At 46.2% G+C, this 26,261-nt stretch overlaps 1 protein-coding gene across 3 annotated transcripts in view; it reads right to left on the bottom strand.

The window, feature by feature from the left end:
• Positions 1–26,261, bottom strand: part of ENOX1 (ecto-NOX disulfide-thiol exchanger 1) — a 275,313-nt gene that overhangs the window by 58,333 nt on the left and 190,719 nt on the right. For all 3 annotated transcript variants that reach the window (XM_026009602.2, XM_026009603.2, XM_072760625.1), the window contains one exon: positions 4,221–4,328. In XM_026009602.2, the coding sequence (XP_025865387.2) occupies positions 4,221–4,328 (108 nt within the window). The remainder of the gene's footprint in view (positions 1–4,220; positions 4,329–26,261) is intronic.

Here is a 26,261-nt window from a genome sequence, read left to right as displayed (position 1 = left end):
TTACGTATATATCATCCTGTTAACTCAGATTCATCTTGAGGTTGCACTTTATAAAGCTTCCAAGAGAAAAAAACAGATGGAGCACATAATTCTAACGAGTCTTATTGAAACTGGTTTGAGACCAATATTTTATGAAACCTGATGGCTGGCAAAAAAAAAAAAATAAATGGGTCTTGGTCATTATTTTTTAAATAATAAGATTAGAAAGCAGTTCCATAGGCATAAAATGTATAAAATTGGTTCTTAAGAATAATAAATGATTTCATTTCCTAGTAGTATTGCTATTAATTTCAACCCTGCAGTGTTTGCAAGTTGCCACCAGCTAAATGATGTCATACTAACGATTGCTCGTGAATGATGCATTTTCGGTTGTTTTAACACGCCGCAGTGCTACTTGTACATGTCCTCCTTGAGAACTTATTTGGATGACTGGCATTGTTTCTGGGGGTCTAAAAAAAAAAAAAAGAAGAAGAAGAAAAAAAGAAAAACGATTTTCTTCTTTTTGTAAAGGAAGAGTTGGAAAGACATTTCCTTGGTCACTGAGGCATTGGAAGAAAAGCTATTTCTCAAATGAGATTTTTAGCGGTGAACATTTGAAAACTCAACTCTCTTTACTCTCTCGCAGCAGGCTTAGGAGTGATCAGTTATCAGGAGGTTTCTGGGAACCTTTAATTGGCATTTAATCCTCGCCGGGCTCAAGGAAGGTGCTTGGAAGCAGAGAGCAGGGGCAAAGCGGGGAGCAGACCTCGTAGCTGCTTGCCAGTATTTCTTCCTGGCTTATGAATGCTTCGGAAGCAGCATCTTCATTATCATCTTTTTTTTTTTTTTTTTTTTTGTGCTGTGCATAAAGTATTCAGTGGCAGGAAATAAATGCTTCAAGGTGGAAAGAAAGTGAGAAAACAAATGCACGTATGCTGACAAGGTGTCTGAGCAGGAGTATTGGGCCTGGTTATCAGGATGTGTTAGCAGGAAAGCTGCTTTGTGGCTTGTTTCTGAGGCGGTGTCCGGTTCTCCGCGGGGAAGTCGGGCGCTCTCCAGGCCCAGAGGGGAGCTTCGCTCCAGGAGGGGTAACGTGAAGAAACTGAGGCTGGGGCAGCTGAGCTGTGGGGCCAGGGGCTCCTTGGCTCATTTCCACGTCACTGCCACTTAGGAAAAAACAACTGTGCCCCCCGGTCTTCAGGGCTGCACACAGCAAACACAGCGGGTCACCGACACGAACAGAAAGCAGCCACCGCAGCGCGGGCGACACCGGCCGTGATCGGAGGGCGCAGGGGCACCTAACGAAACCCGCTGTGCGCTCCTGGCTGAAGGTCAACTCTTCCTTCTTCTCCAAGGTGCTCCTCTTTTTTCTTTTTTCTCATCAACCCTCTCCGCCCCCTTAGGTCCCGTAGCTCGTGCTCCCGGGACGTAGAGCGGCCTTAGCAGGCGAGGCTTTGCTATTTTGCCATGGGAGGAAGGGACCGTGTTGGGGGGGCCGGTGCCACCTTCCCGGGTTCACCCCCCCCAAGCACATTCCATTGCACCACTCCACGTCACCCTGGCTCTGGACGCTGCCCACTGGCTCCCCTCATCCCCATATACCGGGACTGATCCCCCCACCTGTCTCCTCCTGCCCCAGGCCGCTGCTCCCTCCTCCCTCAGCCACCTGCAGGCTGGGCCCTCCCTGGCCTCTCCCTGTCCTCCCCCTGCCCCCAGGGCTCCTGTCCTCCAGATGCAGCAGGGGACTGTCTCCTCTGATGACACCCGGGCTTGTGCACAAGCTCCAGATGTCAGATGCTGCCACCTTTGGGAAAGGGGTGAAATCAGGAGCCGGTGGGGCCTGAAGGGGCTGGGGAAGCCACATCCTAGCAAACAGGGAAGGCTGGGAATCTTCTGGAGAGCCTGGGGAATAACCCTGTCTCCCCTGGGGATGGAGCAGGGCCTACTGATGGTAAGGGTCTGTCCTCCTGACCTCATCTTCCTTTCTAGAAGTCCCATCAAATGGCATCATTTCGAAAAGCAAAGTACCAGGTGTATCTTGTCCCGTGTGTGTGTGTGTGTGTGGGGTGTGTGTGTGTGTGTGTGTGTGTGTGTGCACAGGATAGCAAGGCTCTAGGTGCGTGCAGTCACGTTCTCCTGGAGTGATGCTATCCGTCTAGGCCCTGTCCATGCAGGCGCCCAGAAAGCATTTACACCATGTAGTGACCCTACACCAGTCCCAAGAAAGCCTCCCTGGGGCAATGCTCCTGGAGGGATGGAGGCGCATTTTCAAATATAGGTCGGGGTGTGGGTGCTTGGCTGCCCAGGAGATGGAATGAATGTGTCCCCTGTGTGCTCCCAACCACAAGGATGACAGGGGCACCCGGCTCGGGGCTCTTGGGGAAACAGCTTGGTGCTGGCAACATGCAGCCACATGCACATGGTCACAGCGTGTCACTGGCCTCGCGGGGACGTACTGATTGATGTTTTTGAAAAGAGCCACCCCGTTAAAGTCGGCCCAGCAGACTTAAACACGAGGACTTCCCAGTCATATTTTCTACTTCCTTAATGGTTTTAGTTAGTTGTTTTGGGTCTTCTCTCATGCTCCCCATTTCTTTTTCTTTTTTTTCTTCTTTTTTTTTTTAAGTAGCAGAGATCGGGCTGTTTCACTGCTGCCAGTGTGTGCGCTTTTCACTCCCCAAGAACCCAGAACAGGGACGTCCTGCTGCTTCTTGCAAAACCTGGAATCTGTTTTTGGGACTGGGGTTTGGACTTTAAATCAAGATACAGGCATGGCCCAGGGCCACTGCGGGTTCGGGTCCGGACGGCCGCGATAAAGCGAGTCCGTCAGGGCAGGTAAAAGTCACGTTCTCCCTGTGCTGTCGTCTGTCACACGTGCGACAACATGATGTCGAAAGAGACAACGGGCAGAAAGGAGTCGTGTGGAGAGAGGAGAAACCCTCCCCTCCACGGCCCAGCAAATCCAGGAGGCGGCGGCACTGGGCACAGAAGAGCAAAGCTCAGAGCTGTGTCCGATCAGGAGCAAACGTGGACCACATCAGGCCTAGTCTTCTGGAAGTCTCGAGAAGGTAGAGGAGGAAAGCCACTGCGGTGATGTGGGGCCTCCTAGAGACGCTGGTCACGGCACAGTCAGTCTGAGTTAGAACGAGTTTCCCCCCCAAACCCTACAGATTCCAGCTCAGTCTGTATCACTGAAGCTGTACTGGGCTTATCATCCCTGGGCTCCTGCAGCATCTTCCTCCGAAGCCTCCGAAGTAGCCAACATCTTCCCTTTTCACTTGCCAGTAAGTCACTTAACGCTTTTTAGGGGCGAGGAACTGAGACCTTATTTTCCTGCTCCCAAGCCACGAAAATCTAAACACCACTCGTCAAGTGACTGAGCACACAGCTGCCTGTGGCCTCCCAACGTCGTGCTCGTAGAAATACCACTTTTGAAGTTATTTCTACTGTACGAACCAGCCTTCTCGTAAGCCCCCGCGGGTGAAAAAATGTAAAACAAGCTAAATTTGACTACCCCTAAGGGTTGGGGTTACTGTACATGATTTTTTTTTGGGGGGGGGGTTGTTTCTCCCCCTCCCAATTACCATCCGTGACACTGTTGGCAGCAGGGGCAGGCCGGTAATAGGAAAGCATTTCAAGAGCTCTCCTGTGTAGACACCGGGCTTAGGTTTCTCTCCACCGCCGAGCAATCCATCTTACCCTGCTGTAAGACAATACTTTCAAATCCACTTATCAATGTCAGGCCACACTTCAGTATCAAAGAAAGCCAGGATGAAACGGTCAGATTTACAAACTTCATATAAAAGGTTTGTTGCTCAGTGTGGTCAGATAAGTGCCCTGATGCACGGGGAAGATTTTTTTTTCCCCCCTTTTAACGTCCCAGTGGAGCAGCCGTTCTTACTCATATGCCTGTGTGAGTGGCCTGGGTGGGGGGGGGGGCAAACGCATCACACTTCAGAGGAACCCAGCTGCTGCCTCGGAAATACATCTGCGTCTCCAATACCTTAAAACCTCATCAAAATTCATTTGTCGTTTGGAATAAACTTTCATGTGTCGCTGGGGCAGGCTCGGGTGGGGGTTGGGAGTGAGCAGGGCCCACGAATCCCATGGGGCGGAGCGGCGGGAGGTGTGAGGGGGAACGGGCTGAGCACACAGCAGGTGGGCTGCAGGCGCGTGTGTGCATGTGTGCGTGTGTCAGGGTCGGGGGTGCCCCCCAGGCCAGAGCTACTGGTTTCACTTACTTGTTCCTGGAGGACTTTGAGCAACGCCTGCGTGTGCGACTGCTCTTCCTTGGCTTGTTCCAGTTCTGACTTTTTGTTGTTTAACTCCTCCTGGATGGTCAGCAATTGCTGTCAACGGGAGAAGACGTAAGGTAAGTGGGATGGGAAGGCCAGGTGACTGCAGGATCTTAGAAAGATCCATTCAAACACACGAGAAGGTTCTCCCGTGTCTTAGCAGCTCCACCCGGACTTCAGCAGTGAACCTTTGCCTGCCCCCCCGCCCCCGCGACCCCCAATCACTTAGCAGGTTCTGACCTGTTACTAGGCTGTTGGGACCCCGTGGCACAAGAACAAGTTTGTGCTAGGTGTGTGTGTGTGTGTGTGTGTGTTTATTCATAAGAGACACACAGAGAGAGGCAGAGACACAGGCAGAGGGAGAAGCAGGCTCTATGCAGGGAGCCCAATGCGGGACTCAATCCCAGGACCCCAGGGTCACGCCCTGAGCCAAAGGCCGATGCTCACCCTCTGAGCCACCCAGGCGCCCTGGTGGTAGGTGCCTGTGAAGACCCCCTCCTCCTATCCCTTCAAACAAATGCATATTTGTAAAAAAAAATATGCAGAATAATGTCAACAGACAACATGTTTGGTGGGTAAAGAACTTAAACAAAAAAATAAAAGAAAAACAAGCTCGATGTGATTAGTCAACCTGGCCAAGGCCGCATCGTGTTTGCGTTAAGACGGGAAAGCCAGCCTTACGGTAGGAGTAGCTCTGCAAAGCTACTTCCCCGGGTGGCTCGGACCACAAAGGATCCTTTTACTCTCTCTGTTATGACGGTGATGTTTTATTAGATCAGCAGGACTGAAGTCCAAACTGCAATCAATATATCAGCCGAGAAAACTGCTGATATAAGCTGTCAAAACACTAAGCTATGGCCTGCACTGCTATTTTTAAGCAGGGCCACTGAAGGGATTTTTGTAAGCCTTGCCTTGAGCTTCCCCTGCCCTGGCCACTGCAGCTCAGGGTGAGGCTGACCCCGCCTGCCCGAGTCCCTGCGGCTCGGCTGGGTGTCAGCCACTCGAGAGCGCCACACTGATGACACAGAACCTTTGCACGTTCCCGCCACGGAGCAGGTGGCTTGTGTCCCACGTCTAGGCCGCTTCTCTGGGGCCTGGGCAAGCTGGCCGCACAGCCGCCTGGCCAGGCCTCACTAGCAAGGCCCCAGCAAACACTGGTGCAGGAGGGCCCATGCGTCAACCTACCAGCTGGGAGGATGAAGTTAAACCTTTAAAACCTAGTCTGGGAGCTTCCCGGGGTGGCTCAGAGGTTTAGCACTGCCTTTGGCCCAGGCTGTGATCCTGGAGTCCCCAGATCGAGTCCCACATCTGAGCCACCCAGAGCTTCTCCCTCTGCCTCTGCCTGTGTGTGTGTGTGTGTGTCATGAATAAATCAATAAAATCTTAAAAAAAAAAAAAAACCCAAAAACTTAGGGGGGTGGTATTGTGGGGAGTACGCAGCACTCAGAAAAACACATTGCACTTTCCCTGGGGCTTGCTGGTTCTGTTCCCTCCTCCGGCCCTGGATTTAGATTTAGGGACCTACTTTGGATCTCCCCCACCACACCCCCGGCATAAACAATGATTTCCTTGCCATTTCCTAAAAACACAATGTCTCCCGGTTCACGGCCTGCACACGCGAGAGGATACACGCCCCCCCCCCCCCCCCACTCCCCTGCTCCCCTAGTGCTGTAAGCGCATCAGTGGATTGTGGTACAGAAACCAGGGAGCCAGTGCAGTACTTGGGCACCGTGACAAGTTCCTAAAATGACGGCTTCCGAAGAGCGGGGAGTGCCTCTGCCCGCCCCCCCCCCCCCCGGGCAGCTCCCGGAGAGGGGGGGGGGGGTCCTGATGCTGGGACTCCCATGGGATAGCATAGTAGGCAGGTTTCAGATCCAATCCGTAAACTGCCTTTAAAAATAAGCCAACTTGGGCAGCCCGGGTGGCTCAGCGGTTTAGTGCCGCCTTCAGCCCAGGGTGTGCCCCCAGGGCCCCAGGATCAAGTCCCGCATCGGGCTCCCTGCATGGAGCCTGCTTCTCCCTCTGCCTGTGTCTCTGCCTCTCTGTGTCTCTCATGAATAAATAAATAAAATCTTTAAAAAACTAAAAAAATAAAAATGAGCCCAACAAAGAGCAGGAAAGCACCTTCCGATGTAGGCAGCTTATGTTCGTTCACTGCAACAGGTAGGGCAGCTCCCGAGAATCCCCGGGCAGCAGAAGGGGGCCTCTGTACCAGGGGCCCCAGGCCACCGTGCGGTGCCAATCGCACACGTGCCCTTGTGCAAGGGAGCTCACGCTCGCTCTTCTCCCCACAAGCACCTCAGGGTACAGAAAGTTCTCACTGAATTTTGCAACCTGTGCATAGGCAAGGATCTGGATACTTCCCCTGGGTGAGTGGGCTTACAGATCTACACACTCCTTCCCGCGATCTCCTTTCCACTGAGGCTTCCATCCTATTCCGTTCTTTCTTGGAAACACTTCTTATTTTTATTTTTTTTTTTAAAGAATCTATTTACTTATTCATGAAAGAGAGAGAGAGGCAGAGACACAGGCAGAGGGAGAAGCAGGCTCCCTGTGGGGAGCCCGATGTGGGACTTGATCCCAGGACCCCGGGGTCACACCCTGAGCTGAAGGCTCAACCGCTGAGCCCCCCAGGCATCCCGGGATCACACTTTTTGTTATTTTTAATTTTATTTATTTTTTAAAACTATCTTACTTAAGAATAGTTGACGCATGGGTAGGTTACTTTCAGGTGCATGACACCATGACTTGACAACAGTATGCACTGTTCCGTGCCCAACATGGAAGTGTGGTCGCCATCTGTCACTAGGCAGTGTTATTATGACACGACTGGCTATGCTCCCTATGCCGTACTTTTCATCTCTGTGGGCTCACAGTTTTTAAAATAAAATGTCTTCTCTGTCATCCCCACTTCCTTCTCACACATAGGCAACCACTTTCACTGGTTTCTATCTTCTTCATTTGCATGTGTTTTTCTAAAATATATATTGTTGTTTGGGCAGTATGCATTTTTTATGTGATACCGTCGTATTTGTTATTTATGCTTTTACTAAGCCTCTTTTTTTTTTTTTTTTTTTAAGATCCATCCATGTTAATGTGTACGTATCTACCCTGTTGCTTTTGAAAGCTGCATAATATCCTCTGGAGTGCACCCACCCAGTTATCCCTAATCCACTCTCCCAGGGTTGCAGTGGATCATGCTGGTGTGCATTACCTTATGCACCTGCAGGAGGATTTCCCTGGCATGCATACCCAGCAGTGGCACCACTGCCTCATAGGGTGTGCCTAGGATGTCAATTTGCCAAAGCTGCTCTACCGAACGGCTCTATAACCCACCCACAGCAGTGTGAAAGAGCCCCTGTGTCCCACAGTCACACTAACACTTAGCGTTACCCACTCAGCTTTCTAATATTTGTCATAGAGTTCTAATATGTGTCTAATAATATACAGATTCTTCATTAAAATTTTTTTTTGTACTTCTCTAACTCCTTGTGATTTTAAACATCGCATCATGTGCCTGCTAGCTGCTGAGGTTTATTTACACTTCTAAAAAGACTACTCAAGGGTAGTGGTTCTTAAATATGGGAAACTCTTAAAAAAAGGATTTATTTATTTTAGAGAAAGAGAGAGTGTGTGTGTGAGCTGGGGGATGGGCAGGGGGAGAGAGGGAGGGAGAGTATCTTAAGCAGACTCCCCGCTGAGCATGGAGCCCAACAGGGGGCTCGATCTCACCTCCCTGAGATCATGACCTGAGCTGAAACTAAGAGTCAGACATTTAACCAGCTGAGCTCGCCCCAAGTATGGGAAACTTTTCACAACAATCCTGATTCCTGGGTCCTCAAGAAGATCAATGAACTCAGAATATCTAGGCAATGATACCTTAAGAGAAAACAGCAAAAACCTTAAGAGATAATTCTAATGTGCAACTGGGATGAAAACCACTCTTTCCTTTAACGCTCATTTAAACCCCATTTTACTACAGCGTGACTTCCATCCAGACTACCCTACTCACACTGTGTTCGCTGAAATCTCCGTTGCTTTTCTCCTGGCCGACCAGCATGCCAGGTTCTTTTCTTCTTGCTCCATGCCTTTTCCAGGTGATCCGTCCACACCCATGGCTTCAACTGCACATCTCATGTGCTTATACTTTAGAAGGCTGACTCTACAGCCTCTGCCTCACTCCTACTATTCATTAGATCCTTAACTTACAGTGTTTCAAGCCCTATTATCACACCTCCCTTCCCCTGCCTGAGTCTGCTCCCCTGGAACCCAGAGTTAAAAGCCTGAAATCCACCCAAGCCCTTTCATCACCTTCGTAACCTCCCCGCCTATTCCTCTGCCTTTTCTTCCATCTTCATGGTGATAGTTAAGGCAACCCTTTCCTCCCCTCTGGATCTGCTTGTTCCCCTGTCATTCGCCCTCTGCTTCTCAGAGAGCTGGCCATCTAAAAATAAAAGTGCTCCCATACTTAAAAAATATTATTGGTTTGGCATTTTTCACAGAACTCAAATAATAATACTAAAGTGTGAATGGAATCACAAAAGACCCCAAATAGCTACAGTTGTCTTGGGAAAGAATAACAAAGCTGCAGGGACCAGGATTCCAGATTTCAAGATCTACTACAAAGCCATAGTAATCAAAACAGTATGGTACCAATCCAAAAATAGACACACGGATCAATGGTATAGAACAGAGAGCCCGGAAATAAACCCACACATATATGGTTAGTTAATCTACAACAAAGGAGGCAAGAATACCCAATGGGGAAAAGACAATCTCTTTAGTGAATGGTGTTGGGAAAGCTGAACAGCCAGCCACATGCAAAGAATGAAACTGTATCACTTCCTTATACCATCCACAAATATAAACTCAAAATGATTTAAAGACCTTAATATTAAAAAAAAAATAAAACCTTAATAGGAGACCTGAAACCATAAAACTCCTTAAAAAAAAAAAAAAAGGTAGTCAGTAATTTCTCTGTCATTGGCCATAGCAACATTTTTCTAGATAGGTCTCCTAAGGCAAGAGAAACAAAAGCAAACATAAACTACTGGGTCTATCCCAAAATAAAAAGCTCTTGCACAGTGAAGGAAACCATCAACAAAACCAAAAAGCAACCTACTGAGTGGGAGAAGATATTTGCAAGTGATATGGCTGATAAGGGGTTTGTGTCCAAAATACAAAGAACTTACCTAATTCAACACCAAAAAATGTTGTATGGCTAAAACTAATGTAACACTGTGTGTTAACTATACTTTAATAATAATAATTTAAAGATTCTTTTGGTTCCTCAACCTCTATTAGACAAAATCCAAACCACTGACCTCATCCTTCCCTAGTTGTGCCAGGTCCTTTCATGATTCTGTGACAAGCTCACTTCCAGAATTCTGCTTGGCAGATTCCTATTCATTTTTAGGCCTATTCATTTCAGATGAGCACCACCCATGTGACGACTGTATACAATAAAAAACAGCTGCATCCAATAGGGAGCCGATACTCCTCACCAGGGCACAGGGTTAGGCAGGGGAGTCGGGGCTTGATTTGATTCCCACTTGCCCATTTGGCCTGGTGCCTTTGTCTAGGGCAGAACCTGCAAAACCATATGCGGTATCCTTGGGTTCTTCTGCAATAAAGACCTCCCTCAATCACCCAAGCAAAGTTAATTGTCCTAATGTCTTTGCTCCCAAAGCACGTAGTATACAATACTACCTGTCCTACATATCTCCCCAACTAGACTATATCCACCAGTGGTAGGGCCAGTAATTAGGGCGAGCCTAACACACAGGAGATGTTGAATGAATGAGTGAAGAAAAGAATGAATGCTTGCTCTGGTTTCCCCACTTCTATGGGATTAAGCCATGATCTAGTAGAAAAACAAAACAAAAAACTGCATACACAGGGACAAAAACCAAAACAACCACAATAACAAAAACTACCTGTGGGTCCGTCACTGGCTGATTCTTCGTTGTAGAGATAGGGACACATAGGGACACATACGGACATATGGGGACACATTAGGATATATGGAGCTTTCAGAGAACAGCAGTTCCATGGAAGACATTTTCATTCATTACTCCGGCAGACCCATTATCCTTCTTAATCTAATGGGGACTATTTCTTAAAAGGCTAAGGCAATCCACTCAACGAATGTGTAATTCTGTGATTTCTTCTCCATGTTCCACAAAAAAACAAAACAAAACAAAACAAAACAAAACAAAAAAACCCAACAATAAAAAAAAAAAAAAACCCAAACCACCACTAGAGGAAAAAGAAAATCAACACCCCCTAGACTGTCTTCTACATTCTTCCAGATTAATGTTTTCTTTTGTTTACAAAGCATAAACTCATGAATCTAATATTTATGTATGCAAAACAGTGGTGGTGAGTCAAAACTGCTGTTCTTCATTTGCCTCGATGTCCTGTAAAAACAATGAGGTAGTCTGAAACTAGATAATTTAAGTCAGCCTTTCTGGTTCTTCTTCACTTGAAATGTATGAGACTGTATCATCTCTTCTCTAGTCTGAATGTTTAAGTACGAAAATACCTCAATTACAGAAGTTCACAGGCAGCTAGAACTTAATCAGGAGAGTCTCTCGGTTGGATTGGCTGACTGCAGCATAATTTTAATTTAACATTGGAGAGTATGACATTAAACAGATGCACTATTACATTTTTTGGTGGTTACAATTGAGTGTGTTCCAATTAGACAATTATCCGTATGCCAATCAAGTGCGCACACTCTGGCAGACAATAGCAGGTAAATACGTGCCGTACCTGACGCATCTTGGTATTTCCAGGCCACAGATTTAATAGGATCGTTTGTAATGCTCTTTGGGGATGCAGACTTCAGTGTGTAATGGGTCTTTCTGTCTGACAAACCCAAAGAGCATTACAAATGTTATTTGGAGCCCCAGAATAAGTGAGGTCACATTTCCATTTTTACAGACGGGCGAACTATGTGCGTACAAAGGTTAAGTCACGAAGCCAAGGCCACACTGTCTGGGAGAGACCTACCACTTGCACATCTCAATTTTCCTGTCTTAAACCATGGTTCCTACCCTGACAGCCACACCGCACTATCAGTTTAAAATGGAAATCAGGACATGCCAAACTTGGAATCGTCCTAGCAACAACGTCTACCTAAGGCATTCACCTCCACTTAAAAGCTAGGCTGGTGGAGACGTGCTTTTGTGTGTACTTCTGTGAACCCCGTGGTGGACTTAACTTCGCTTTTCAAACTGCAGCCCCTTCCTTGTCCTTTTTCCTTAAATTTTATAATTTTGCTATCAAGGTGAAGTTTTGATATAGCTAGCAGGTTAGAAGGTTAGATTCCATAAAAGTCACAGACAATAGAGCAGATACTCTCTATATGAAGTGTACCAGCAACATCCCATTAGGAGCTGACACTCACAGAATTAGTGATAGCCCAGGGATCTCTGGCAGGATTGGTGAGCAGCTGGGCTGAGGTGAGGGTCAGCATCAAATTGGGAGGACCCGTAAATAGCGCACTGATTTTAGGACAGCACAAAACACTCCAATAATGGCTATGACCAGTAGAGTCTCCCTAGGTATTAGGAGAATACAGGCATAGGGGATTCCATTTTGAATCAGGATTTGTTCTATTTATTAGAAATGAGCCACTGAATATTCGTGCATAAAAAATCTGGAAATACTGGAATCCATAGAGGGTCATCGATTTAAATTTAAATGTGTTTTTGCACTTTTGATTCAGTTTTAATAAATGTATATTCCATCTCCATAAATTTCCTGTAAATGAGATGCTCAGATCCTCCGCGGGGATATGCCTTTGGGGCCAGTAAAGTATCACCTAAGGAAATGAGGTCTGGGGACTTCCGAAGGCCGTGGCAGATGGGACTGTCTCTGCATCCACCAATCCCAGCGATTGTTTTACTACGTAGGCTACATGGCAAAGCCTGTGAGCATCCCGCATCACCCTGTCTGTGCAGCTGGTCTCCAGTCTGATTTCTCTATTTTTTTAAAAGATTTTATTTATTTATTTTTGAAAGAGAGAGAGAGAACACGAATATGAGAGGGAGAAACAGACTCCCCACTGAGCAGGGAGTCCAATGTGGGATTTGATCCCAGGACTCTGGGATCAAGACCTGAGCTGAAGGCAGGTGCTTAACTGACTGACCCACCCAGGCGCCCTGATTTCTCTACTTTAGCCTGCGATCTGAACCCCACCCCGGGCCTGCTCTGCTAGATCCTTGTCCCCTTGTCCTGCCCTAAGGAGACAGGATGCATCCATCAACCAGTTCTCCCTTAGCGAGATCCTGCTACCCCAACACAGACTATTGCTGCTTCTTCCCCCTCACAGGTCCCCTCCACACCCCTGCCCTCCCGATCCTGTTTTCATTCTCCCTGATTTCAGCCCCACTTAGGGAACGTCCTAGCCGTTGGTCCAGCGGATGAAGTCGCCTGGGCCTGCTTTGCCTCTAGCCCCGTGAAGCCTGAGCCAACCGCCCGATGGCTAGGGAAAGTTCGAGACGCGGAAAACTAAGTGCATATCATCATACCATTAGGAGCAAGGCTGTGCCTGAAGGCAAAGGTATCTAACAGCATTCCTGCCAGAGGAGAGAAAGCTGGCTCAGGGGAAGGACAGTCATTTACCACCTGGTAGCAACAATGTTCACTTTTCTCCTTGGGAGATGGGGCCGGGGGGGGGAGGAAAAAAAGAAAAAGATGGAATTGAACTAGCCTGAATTTTCTTGTCACACAAGGTGGTAAGACTACTCAAAATCTCTTCTAGTTTAAAATGTCATCTGCTTCCACCTGGGGATGAAACTGCACTTCAATTGATGGCAAGGTATGAGGGTGACCAAGCCCGTGGCCCCTTTTATCAACGGAGGGTCCCCCCCTCCGCCTCGGCCGCCGTGACCCCTGGGGGAGAAGCGTCTCCAGGAGAGAGCTCCACGGTTCAGATGACTGATAACGGGAACACTGGATCATAGAAATGAAATTGTGCTCTGAGCCTAATATCCTATTACACCAGGCTATACATATTTAATTCCTTGGGTCTTTCCTCATAAATCAATTCCTTCAGGCCCTTAATCTCGTCAATATCTTTTCTGATATTGAATTTTAAATGCCATTCTCATTGCCAGACAGAAAAGCAAGGGCTCGCTCGTGATGGGATCAGGCTTCATTTACAGCCAAGGGACGCCTGCAGTGTGGCCCTATTCCCTGACCCCGCTGCCAGGATCCTAAGGTCGGCCAGAGCCAGACGGCCCAAGCCCAGGCCTCAGTGGGCTTGCCGCCCTCTCCTCGCTCAAGACCATGAACCCTGGGGTCATGACCACCAGGGTCCTGGGAGCCTGAGGCAGTTCTGGGAGACTGGCAAGAAAGTGGGTGCTTCCAAGGGCCTAGGGTCCTGGAGGGGCTTGGAGACTTGGAGACATGGGGCACCCAGCCACCCCCACGGGGCAGGGGGTTCCGGCAAGGGTTCCCTTCCCTGAATGTATGAGGAAGGCTCTGACAGGGTGCCTATGTCTGAGCGAGATCTCCCAGGGCTGGGTGAAGGGAGGTCATAGGCTGTGGATTCTCTGGAGGAGAGGCAGTGCCTAACCCTGGGGGAGCACGGGGGTTTCCAGGTTCCCAGGGGCTGGCCCCTAACAGTGGGGATCCCCCCTGCGGTTAGCGAGAGGGGAAAACCCACAAATCTGTGAGTCTTGCAAAATTTCCAAAGGGAAGAAGCAGTGATAAATAGAAGGCTTCAAGAGTGACCCAGAGGCCAGGAAACACAGGGAAGCTCGGAGATGCAGATTCGGGGAGGCCCAAGTCAAGGGCCAAGCCCCGGGAGCTGTCTGCCCCAGCAGGGACTAAGCAGGGGCATCTGTACAAAATTTAACAATAAAAAAACCGAACTGAAGTCCAGCCATTTATTATCACTATGTACCAGCAATTCTACACAAAATCCATGATAAAATACTCCTTTCCAGACAAAAATCCTTTGATCTAAAATTGCTGCTAAGATTTAATATATACGTAATCTTCAAATTAGCACATTTTCATTACTCTCCCTTTCACAAACGTACTCCGTGTAGAAACTAATTTGGAAGATGTCCAGTTTCTGCTCCCACTGCCAACCGTCCCTGCCCTCCCCGCGTCTCACCCACGGGGCTCGGCTACACGCCTTGGCTTTAGAATCACTGGAGCTCGCTTCAGGCACAGCGTCCCCAATCCCATTAGCAATACATGTATTCCTACATTTGTACAGTAGATTTGAAATAAAGATAGCACAATTATTGCAAAGCCTCAGAGCTAGAACCTGAGCTACTTCAATTCATTCCACAGGATCCGTGAAAGAATCACCACGTTTAAGATTTAGACAACAGAACTTGGTGTGAACCATGAGTGGACTTATTTTTCATAAGTGCAAACTTCAGATGTTAAGTATTACCGAATTACGGTAGTTTAAAAATTGAGACGCATTCTTTTTAAATGAATGGTTTGCTTTAAAACTAAAGGACGAATAAAGAAAATGTTGCATCAGTGGTACAATTAAGAGTTGCCTGAACTGTATCTTTTTCACTTGGTGGTATTAAAATTCACTTGTTTACTGGACAGTTATGTACATACCGTGTACTGTAATCAAAGGATCAAAGTTCAGACTGTTAGTTGGATTTAAAAAAAAAAAACAAAACTACCAAATAGATGGTTGTGATTTTTTTTCTCCCCTTTCATCGTACCATTTAAGTTTTTGTTTCACAGGCATAATTATATATGAAAATCAATAGGAAACTGTCACTGTCTGCGTTTCTTTCCTGATTGTTACTCACTTTATTTCATGATTATTATGGAAAATAATTTTGTCCTTTAGAGAAGAGGATGTTTAAAAAAGGATCCTTTTCGAGTTCAAATTACACGAGGCACCTCGCTGGCCAGCAGCCCAGTACCCGGGCAGGAGAAGGAGATCATGACCCTGGCCTGCTGGGCGGGGGAGGGGAGAACAGGTTTTATCAGACATGGTTTTTAGAGACCATTTCTTTCACTTGAATATCCTTCTAGGAGGGGACTTGTATTAAAAACAGATACGTTTTGGCATTTTATAATCCCGTGGAGTTACTGGTCAAAATGCCCTATATCCTGAGATAAGGGAACATTATTATGAAAAAAAATATATATATATATAGACAAGCATTGGTGAAAAGGCAAAAAAGAAACCACTGGTCAGCATTTCAAAGGCTAGCATGGTGAGCCCCCTTGCTGTGTGACCTGCAGACCACATCTCCTTTCCTCTCACAACTGTCTCCTGAAGAATAATTTAACATTTGAAAAGCAATACGTCAATTAATTTCTTGAATACTGACTACAGGAAAAGCAGATGCAAACGTGGTTCGGAAGGCTCTAAAACCTATTCCCCTTTCTTCACATGATTTTTCTTTCATTTTTTTTATAAAGATTTTTTTAAAATCTATTCATTTGAGAGAGAGCCAGTGAGAGCAGGAGCAGAGGGAGGGGCAGAGGGTGAGGGAGAAGCAGGCTCCCCACTGAGCGGGGAGCCTGACACAGGGCTGGATCCCAGGACCCCAGGATCATGACCTAAGCCCAAGGCAGACACTTAACCGACTGAGCCACCCAGGCGCCCTGATTTTCCTTTTTTAATAGTGTGATGTGCAGGGTCATTTTGGCTTTCTAGTTTTCACTTTCTTCACATGTTAAATAAAGATAACAATACTCACCAGTAGGATACCAGGAGACTAAAGAACATCCATTAAGTGTGTGAGGCTCCTTGAATGGCAAGGGGTACCAAGTTAAATCAAAGTGCTGCTATTATCTTCTTTGCAAGGATGGAGAGACAAGACCTAGCAAGGTCAAGTGACTTTTAACTTACCGAGTGGGCAGTCCTGGGGATTAGTATTCAGAGAGAGAGGGCTGTGATTCCATCCCACCCCAGCCAGGCTGGTTGCCCTCCTTCAGCCAATTTTCAAAACACAGGGCCAGCCAACTTGAATTAACACCATTCAAGCAATTCACGAGGGAAGGCATCAAATGCTTTGCTGAAGTAGGAGTATATATCAGCGATAATTCTCTCCGTTGCCTTTGCTGGCAATTCCACTGCAAATGATAATCCAATTTGCTGGGACTTATTTATGCCTATCACTTTTTTTTGCAATTATATGAGATGGTCATCACCCTGGCCTCTGGGTACATGTACAGCTGTTAATGCAGAAATTTAAAATATTAACATGCTTCCCAGCCAGGTTGGCCCATTTACTTCAGACAAGAACTTGATTGAACAGCTGGGTCTTGCACTGTGCTCCAAAGGCCAATAGAGATTTGTTCTGTCTTTGCAGGGTTTATAACCCAGTCATGATGAGAGCTTATAGCCAGAAAACCCTTTATGGGTGACTTTTGACCGAAGTCCCATGGCCATCTTTGGAGGTGGCTTATACAACGTGAACTGGGCCTCATTCAGTTTAGCTCCTGGAGAGCCAAACCATGCTCATTCTAGATTCATTAACGTCAGATGTTACCACCATCACTGACCTCCTTGATGGTAGTTTCAGGAAAGCAGCTTTTGACTTAATGGTTATGGGATAAGAACGTGTGTTGGGGTCTTAAGAGCTTTTACTCGAATCCTAAATGGTGAGGAAGTTGTAATGGTCTAACATGTCCTGCAGAAAAATGAAGCGGGAGAGTATAGCTGTAAGTCCTATCTCTGCATCAGCCACAGATGACCTAGGACGGAGAACTTTCAATTTATTCAATGATTACAATGTTCCTGTGTCTCCTCTGTTAACACAGGTTACTGTTTCTTTACCACCAGGAGACGAGGACATCTGGGGGCAGGATGAGCATGAAGGATAGCACCCCCCACCCTCGAACTTATTAGCACCTTGGACTTTTAGGTGCCACTGGGATAAGCTCTGCAAACAAACAGGTACATTCACCTATCACAGAAGAGGCGTGAGGCAGAGGAAGTCTGCTCGCTTCCCCAAAGTCTCCAAGTTATTTTAATGCATTTAGCCTGGTCTGGAAGCCTATGTTACAGGAGTCTTGTAACTGGGACCTTTGGAGGTCTCCCGTTTGCCCTTGTTCCCTACTGCAGGGCTGAGCTCTAGGCAGACAGGTGCGGCCGGGGTCTGCAGAGAAAAGCAGCTTCCCCGAGGGGCTTTAACCACCACAGGTGGTCCCTGAAGGCAGCTCAGCCCTGGACCAGCTCAGGTTTTCTCTGTCTCTGAACTGCAGGCCGTATTTAAGGAAAAGGCAACAGAGGCAGCAGCAACAACAGAAAGCCTCAAGAAATCCTGTTACTGTAGAGGGGGGCACATATTCTCAATACCTGGAGCTGAATTCTATCTGATGAAATAAAATACAGCATCACCCATCTTGCATGGATCTCAGAAGTGCAGATAGAAAATTACCATTTTAAACCCATCCTCTCCGCTTTGGAAACATTAAATATAGGAAGCATTAAAGAGGCGAGTTGGATTATTCAGACCTTTTTACAATAAATGGTATCAGCACGGTCGGTCATGAATGATAACAGCAAGAAAGGCTCCCAAGGTATAAAAATTAACAGAAATTAGGGCTGTCGGCTTTATACTTAATATCATCAGTCTGCCCCACGAAGGGCTCCTCCAGCCTCAGCGATCCTCTCACTCACGATTGATGACTGCACGCCCTTTAACGTTTCATGTGGAAGTCAGTCTGCCTGTGTCCTTGCTACGAAAATTTCCATACGGGTTTGCTGAAGCCAGCTCAAAGACCCCTCCTGACAGTGGTGGCACAGAACAGATCGTCATCCACGATAAATAACTAGTTGAGTGTGTATCCTAGAAACAGGGGATAATACCAAGGTGAGTGTTAATGACTTTTAATTTTTTGGAAGGAAAGAAGAGGGAAATCACATCTCCAGGGTCTGCTGGTAGGCTCTGTGCCGTCATCACTTTTCTGCTTCCAGATGACAATCTGACGATGGAAATCATGATGCAAAGGGAGTTGTACAAAGCAGTCACATTCTAGTCCAAGTAATTATATCAGGATTAAGAAAGATTGTACCAGGATTACTCTGGGAAGGTCAAACAAATAATCGCTTGTTTTGCCACTGAGTTCACTGTGGATAATCTTCAACCAGATAAGAGAGTTCTCTTTTAATCTGAGTTGATCAATCTTCTTTTTTTTTTTTTTCCCCTTTGGTTGTTTTAGTTTTAAGTCACAAATGGATATTCTCTAGCTATTAAACCGATCACTCTGTTAATGGGATATATTACATTAATAGACTTTTATAATATTGAACTAACCTTGCATTCTTGGGATAAATCCTATAGAGTGATTGATAAAATACCAGATTAAGTTAGCTTTTTAAAAGCAATTTTAAATCTGTTCTTAAGTGAGATTGACTTATAACCCTGCCCTCGTCTTTTTTTTTTTTTTTTTTTTAAATTGTCCTTGCCCCTTTTTGGTATCAAGCATTCTAGCCTTATAGAATTAGTTGGAACACATTTCCTTCTTTTCCATTCTCTGAATGAGTTTGTAAAAGATTGGTGTAACCCTCTTTGAATGTTTGGTAGAATTTGACCATAAAGCCATTTTGGGTCTGTTGCTCTGATGTTAAGATTTAATGATATTTAGGGACGCCTGGTGGCTTGGTGGTTTAGCACCTGCCTTCGGCCCAGGATGTGATCCTGGAGTCCCGGGATTGAGTCCCATCTCAGGCTCCCTGCGTGGAGCCTGCTTCTCCCACCACCTGTGTCTGTGCCTCATTCTCTCTCTCTCTCTGTGTCTCTCATGAATAAATAAATAAAATCTTTTAAAAAAGATTTAATCATATTTAAGATAATTTAAGATTAAGATATATTTAAAATTAATGATATTTTTAAAAATATTTATTTATTTTAGAGAGAGAACATGTGCAAGTGGTGGGGTGGGAGGAGACATAGGGAAAGAGAGAGAGAATCTAAAGCAGACTTCCCATTGGGCGTAGAGCCCAATATGGAGCTTGATCCCAGGATCCTGAGATCACAACCTGCATCAAAATCAAGAGTTGGAGGCTCAGCCGACCACACCACACAAGAGTTTCAAGATTGTATTGATTTTTAATTATATGGGTCAGGCTTTCAACTTCCTCCTGATTTAATTTTGATAAGACTTTTTTTTTCCTATAGGAATTTACCCATGTCACTGAAGTTTAAGAATTTGTCAGAAAGCTATTTCTGATTTTCCCAAATCTCTGTAATCTTTCACATGTGTAGTTATACCTCGTTTTAATTTTTAATATTGTTTTTTCAGTCCTCTTTTTTTGCGATGGGTATTACCAAAGATTTTTCATTTTATTTGTCTTTTCAAATAAACAGCATTTAGTTTGTTGATCTTCTGTACTGCATGACTGCTTGCTGCTTTAGTCACTGCCATCCTTGTTTTTATCCTTCCTTCTTTGGGTTTATCATTTTTTATTTTTTTATTTTTATTTTTTTACTCTATATATTTGGGTTTGTCATTTTTTAGAAAGAGTTGGATGCTTACTCCTGTTTATACTTTTCTGGTTTTCCTAAAACATGCATTTGAAAATGTTAATTTTCCCTCTAGGTTCTGTTTTAGCTGCATCCCACAAGTTTTGCTATGTTGTATTTTAATTCGCAATCACTTGTAAGTATTTTAAAATTACATTTCTGATTTCTTTGCACTTGGGGGCTTAGGTGTGTGCTTTTAAATTTCCAAATACACAGGATTTATTTTAGTGATCTTTAGTGATCTTTTGCTTAACAGTTTTGTTGTAGTCGGAAAATATCGATAACACTCCTCTGAAATTTGTTGAGATTTGCTTTAGGAGGTAGCATAAGATTAATTTTTGTAAATGTTCCAGATACTTTTGAAAAGGACAGTTTTCCATTTGTGTCCTACCTGTCACACTTCTAGGGGCCGAGTGGTATGGAAATGCTTCATAGACTGCAAACACTGGCAGCAACAGCAAGAGGGAGGGGACAGCAGAGCTGCTTAGAAAAATGTCCTTATTTCCTGACATATTTTAGGGCCTTTCACTAAAGAGTGGGGTGGGCATGTTCCCCACTGTCCTTTCAGTCTCGCGTTGTCACATAATGTCACTTTTGACATTAGGAAAAACCATCAGGGAGAAATTGTAGTCACTATACTGCTTGCTTTTTGTAGGCTTCTTCCCTACAGTTCCTAATACCTGGTTGCTTAATAAGCATGGTACAAATAAAAATGTCATCTCCTAGGAACCATTAAGGCTGTTAGTGCTTTTGGGTGGTAGAAAGATGTTGTCTGCACAGAAAAATTTGTGACTGCACGCACACACACACACACACACACAGAGCATGAATGGGAACTCCACACTTATTGCTGGAGGTTGTGGCCATTCTCTGGGAGCCCAGAGTCCCACTAAGAGGGTCAGGGACTAGTCAGCTCCCTGGGATCTGCAGGGAGCACTCGTGACCTCTAAAGACAGAAGGACTTGATCAATCCTTGTATTTCAACCAAGACTTCTCAGGAGGCCAGTTCTCTTCAGTCAGCGCGCTGAGATTATTACTTGTTTGGGCATGAGTAGGGAAGACGGCAGAGATTAAGAATCAGGGAAGCTGGCTGAGGGTTCCCTCCACACAGTAAGTTGTGTGCGGTGACTCAACAATTTGTTCTTATCTTCATTCCTTTATTCAGCTGGTTGTAGGATACCAGCTACGACCTTAGTCCTAAGACACTGGTCTTAGGTGCTAGCATTAGTTTCAGCTGTGATGTCAGAAGAAGAAAAAGAAATGAACGCTCACTTAACCTTTTGGGGGAAGATAGCGCCTGTGCCTCAACTCATTTTTCAGGGGCCATGGGAGATAGACAGATACAAATGAATGTAAAAGGAAAAGGTTCTCCGAATGCAAGCCAGCGAGTAGGGGGAGGCAGAGTGAAGCCCGAAGACCAGGAACTGGGAGCTCTGGGCAGTGAGGTGACCCGGGGGCAGGGGAGGGGCCCTTAGCTCAGTCACTTAACCTCTCCATCTGGGGAAGTAATGCTGGATTAGGGGCTCACCAGTGCTCTTCCTGGTTTTACTATGTTGTATTTTGTGGTTCTCTTGTTGTGACAATCGTGGTAACACTGAGCCCATATCCAGACCAGATTTTGTATATAAAACAGAAATCTCATATCATCTTATTCTATCTTTTTTTTTTTTTTTTTTTTACTGTGAGTGAACTCCGTAGCCAAAGCAAAGCAAGGGTTTTGCATGAGAAATGGTCAGCAAATTGTGGACTTAAAGGCAAGCCAGTCAGTCACCAGTGGGGCTGAAAAGCTGACTAGAAAGACCAGCCTAGTCACCTAAGAGCCGAGGCCGGGTCGGACCTGGGAGCACCCCTTCAATGACCTGGAGATTCTCTGAAATCAATCTGAGCTCCTATCATCAGATGTAGAGTAGCAGAACTACATCATGCCCGGCCCCCTCCATCTTTCCTTCTCCCCAAATGATAAATAGGAGGGTTATTGGGGGATCATGTTGTAAAGAGAAACTCAGCACTGCAGCTTTTTAAATGGACTTTACAGTTAGGTCATTACCAAAACCTTCCTGAAATAAGTTGTGAGTAGCACAATTTAAGAAATACACAGCACGGGGGGAAGACACATCAGCCCAGGAGAAGAGAAGACAAGGTACAGAGTGAATCCGTGGAGGATGAAATTGCAGAGCAGCACTCTGTGTTTAGACAACTACTGGGCTCGGGAAAGGACTCGCTGAAAATAAAATGTGAATCCTGGGGCAAAATACACACCTGTAACACGGTGAGTGAGGGTCCCCCCCCCCCACACACACACACTTGCTAATGCAAGTCCTCCGACTGGAACACCTGAGTAATACCTGGTTTAAATGACTGAAGGTGGTGGTGGTGGTGGAGGACATAAGAGATGGATGGAATGGGTATGCATGGTGGGGGGGGGGGGCAGGTGGTACAGCAGCATAAAATAAGAGAGCAAAAGGAAGAAGCAGAAAAGTGATAATAAAGCTCTGAAAAGTCACTCTGCTCATCTTTCACGTATAAGCACTACTTGTAACACCCCTTCCTTGGGAAACTACAACCCGAGTTCAAATTTACTCTCTCCTTTTCTATCTTCCCAGTACTGCCAGTGTGTGTGTGTGGTGGGGGGGGAGGCTGCACACACAGAGAAAGCACCACACTGAGGACTCTGCACCAAATTCAGAGCCCGAGGAGGCAGGGTCTTCCCAGTGATCAATGAATGAAGTGGGTGGTCTGTAAAGTGAGGGCCAGATTGGGCACTACCTTTGTTTACGTTTCCCTGGAGGACCATTCAGGGTGCTTAGTTAAACAGAGGAGAAAACATAGTCTTTAACTAACCATCTAACACCTCTCCTCCGAGCTGAATTCCCAATCCACACTTTGGTGACAATTCCTGGGAACCATTAACCAGCTGAATGCCGCTCTTGCCCGGGGGGAGCCCTGGCCCTGGGAGTGAGGCCTCAGGGAGGGAGGCTGAGGTTGACATATGCAAATGTGAAGGATGGTTGTTTCTGGGTGGTGATACTGGGAGCGATTTCTGTCACCTTTAGACGCTTCCTTTAGGTTTCCAAGTTTTCTGCACTGAGTGTATATTCTTTTGTGGGAAGGAAAATAAAACAAAAATTAAAATGACAAACCTAGACCCAGAAAAATTGCAACTCCCGCCCACGTCTGTCTCCCTGGCTCAGCATTATTCCCGCCTCAGATAAAGAGGATTTTTTTTTTCCCTCCTCTGACTCGTTCCTGCACCACGGTTCTCCCCACTTTCCCTCCACGGCGCTCCTTTCTGCGGGGAAGGAGGGGGTTGGCTGGCTTTCCGCCCTGGTGTTGGGGGGCAGAGACCAGCTGTTGGGGGGAGCCCTGGGGTGCAGGCCCCTCCCAGCGTGGCCCACTCGGGGAGAAGCCGCCTGATGGCAGCAGTCTGGCCGCGGGTAGGGCACCTGCTGCGTGCAGGTGGCAGTGCGCACCTGCTGGGATCTGGGGTCGGGGTGCCCCGGGCGTGGGGCTGCTGCTTCGTGTCTGGCAGACCACGAAGGGGAGGAATCGAGGCCAGGCCGCAAGGATTCATCTTAGCGTCCGTCTGTGGCTGGAGGGACAGGCGACAGCAAGCGAGCCCTCAGGGTGAAGGGGCCAGGGTGTGCCTGCTGCAAAAGCCCATTTTGATTTACTGCATTTAAAGAAAAGATCCATTTCGCTATAAATCGGGTACTTTTGGTGTGATCGGGCCTTGAAGTCAGGAGGCAATTTCCAGAGCAGGTGGTGGAAAAGGAGGGTCGTTCAAAGGTCACCCCGGGGCCTGCAGCTGACAGCAGCAGGGAAAAGCCAAGTTGCTTTATCCCCGGGAACAGGCTGTGGGTCTACTGGGGAGAGTTGGTTATTTCCCATGGCAGGTGTTGGGAAAAGCAGGGAAAAGTAGAAGCCAAATGATTTTAATGGTCTGCAGGCCAATGTCATTATTTCTAGCCCTGGCTCCTACATTGATTCTTCTGCTAGCCTCATTATTTTTAGAAGGGATGATTACTAATGAGGATGCATTTGATGATCACATTAATTAATGGGAGAGCAGGGTAACTAATTACGAGATGACACCTCCCATGGTTAAATTTTATTAGGGCTTCTTTTTTCCCTTCCCCGAAGCCAAGATATTTATTTTCAAAGTTCAAATTTCATAAATAAAAGCCGCGTGTCTGTTATTTTCTTTTTTGCTAGCTCTTAGGCTGCTGATGTAAAGACCTCTTCTATCAGGGCCTGGGACGATCAGAAAACAGGCAGTGGGTCCTTGCCAATAATCGTTCTAGCAAGCAACAAACAAACGCAGGAAGGGCAGAGCTGTGTGGTCTTCTGCTCTCCTGACCACTGCAGTTTGGGGGCACCCCTTCTAGAGTGCACTGTAGAAAGTTCTGGAGTAACAGACATGGAGCGGGGCCTGTGGTCAGACCGGGGTTGGCACCCTGCGTCAGCCAGGAACACACTGTACCCTGGGTAAGTCACTTGACAGCTCTGGGTCTCAATTTCCTACCTGAGAAACAGAGACAAGCACACGCAGTTCAAGTGCTCCTGAACTGTTAGCTCTGGGTAAGGTGATGAGAATGGACTGTGGGGCTGGGCCCTTGGGGGGTGGGGGGAAGGGGTGTAGGAGCAACAGCACAGGCCACCCCACTCTCAGGGAACTCATTGTCTAGACTTGCTAGACTTGTCTAGACTTGCTCTGTGAATCCCGGGTCTTCTCTTATTTTTTTTTTTAAGATTTTTTATTTATTTATTCATGAGAACATAGAGAGAGAGGAAGAGACTCAGGCAGAGGGAGAAGCAGGCTCCATGCAGGGAGCCTGATGTGGGACTCGATCCTGGGTCTCCAGGATCACGCCCTGGGCTGAAGGCAGCGCTAACCCGCTGAGCCACCGGGGCTGCCCCGGATCTTCTCTTAAATCTCTACATGTCTCCCTACTTTTACATGAAATGGGGCAGTCACACTTTGTAGGACAATTGTCCAAAATGCATTGACAAAATACACGATCTCATTTGATTGCAACGCCCCCCCCCCCCACCCTGACGGAGGGTGATGGCACCTGTTGTCCACATGAAGAACCTGTTGTCCATGTTCAGACGGGGTGACTTTCACAAAGTTGTACAGAAAATAGGCTGGAGCCAACTTTTCCTTCTATTTGTTTGATGTTTTCATTTCCATGTGCAGAAGCTTGGCACCCCTCGGCGGGCACTAAGGCAGCTAGCTAGCTTATCTCCTTCCTTCCTTATCTTATGGTCTCTCTCCGGTGAAAAGAGTAAAATACCCTGTGGCCCTTCCTTATTTGAAACTGTTAAGAAAAGACCAAAAAAAACAAAAAACAAAAACCTAGGGAGGTGTCCCTTCCCCTATCTTCCCTTTCTGATTTTGCATCTTGTCCTGGGTCAAATGGGAATGTGCTTTTAAAATTTCCCGACCCCCGTGCGGATGTCAGGTATGATCATTTCGAACAGGTAGGGCTTTGTGATGGAAAGTGCCAGACTGAGAATCAGAGAATCGGTTTCTATTTCTGGTTCCAAGTGCACCTAACGACCCCCCAAGAGTCTCACACCGGAAGCGGGATGCACACCCTCTTCAGATGTGCCGGGGACTGTGATCTGCAAATGCGAGAAAATGCATGTGCTGCCAGCGGGGACTCTACATGTGACTCTTTAAGCACCTCATGGAAGGCGCCACTGAACTATAAATGAGGATTATCATCACTGTCTCATGGGCTATTACAATGCATCACCCCGAGACACCTGGCTAAAGAATGGGTAGAGAATGGAAGTAAACACTCTGGGGTACTGACTTTCTTTCTTTCTTTCTTTCTTTCTTTCTTTCTTTCTTTCTTTCTTTCTTTTTATAAGAGGAAGACACTAGCAAGACCCCAAAATCAGCAATTGTGAACCTCAATGTCCAGTCCTCAAACCTTTCAAAAGCCACATCATCTGAGAGATGTGTATGTTTTATATGCTTTTTGATTCTAGTAAAATGTCTAAGACTTTTAATATGAATGTGGTCAATGTCTTATGAGTTGTCTTCTACTCAGAAAGAAAAAGATGTCAGTTAGGAAGTTGAAATAGAATCAGATCAACACAGGGTGTGTCTTTACAGTCGTCACTTGTCTAGATTCCAGATTTGTGTGTGTGTGTGTTTACGTAGACGCATATTTTTTTGAAATTTTTAAGATGAAAGGTTTTACTACTTACACATGAAAGTCTCAAAGAAAGCCTCTTTCTCTGCGCTGTAATGTGATTTTTTTTAATAATGTGATTTTCTTGCCTTGTCCAGTGATGCCGAATTATTTTCTGTACTGATGTTTTCGTATATTAAAGATATTATGATAATGTTGTTATAGGCTTCTTCCTGAATGAATAAACAGCCAGATCATGATGTATGTGCTATTTCTTCCTTCTAACTGAATGTTTTTGAGGTTCATAAACCCTACTTAGAAAGAATCCCTATTATACACCGTAGCTTAAATTCCAAACTAATCAGCGC

Source organism: Vulpes vulpes, chromosome 6, assembly GCF_048418805.1.
Source record: "Vulpes vulpes isolate BD-2025 chromosome 6, VulVul3, whole genome shotgun sequence".
NCBI classification, from domain to species: Eukaryota; Metazoa; Chordata; class Mammalia; order Carnivora; family Canidae; genus Vulpes; species Vulpes vulpes.
This window is presented reverse-complemented; position numbering and strand designations above follow the sequence as displayed.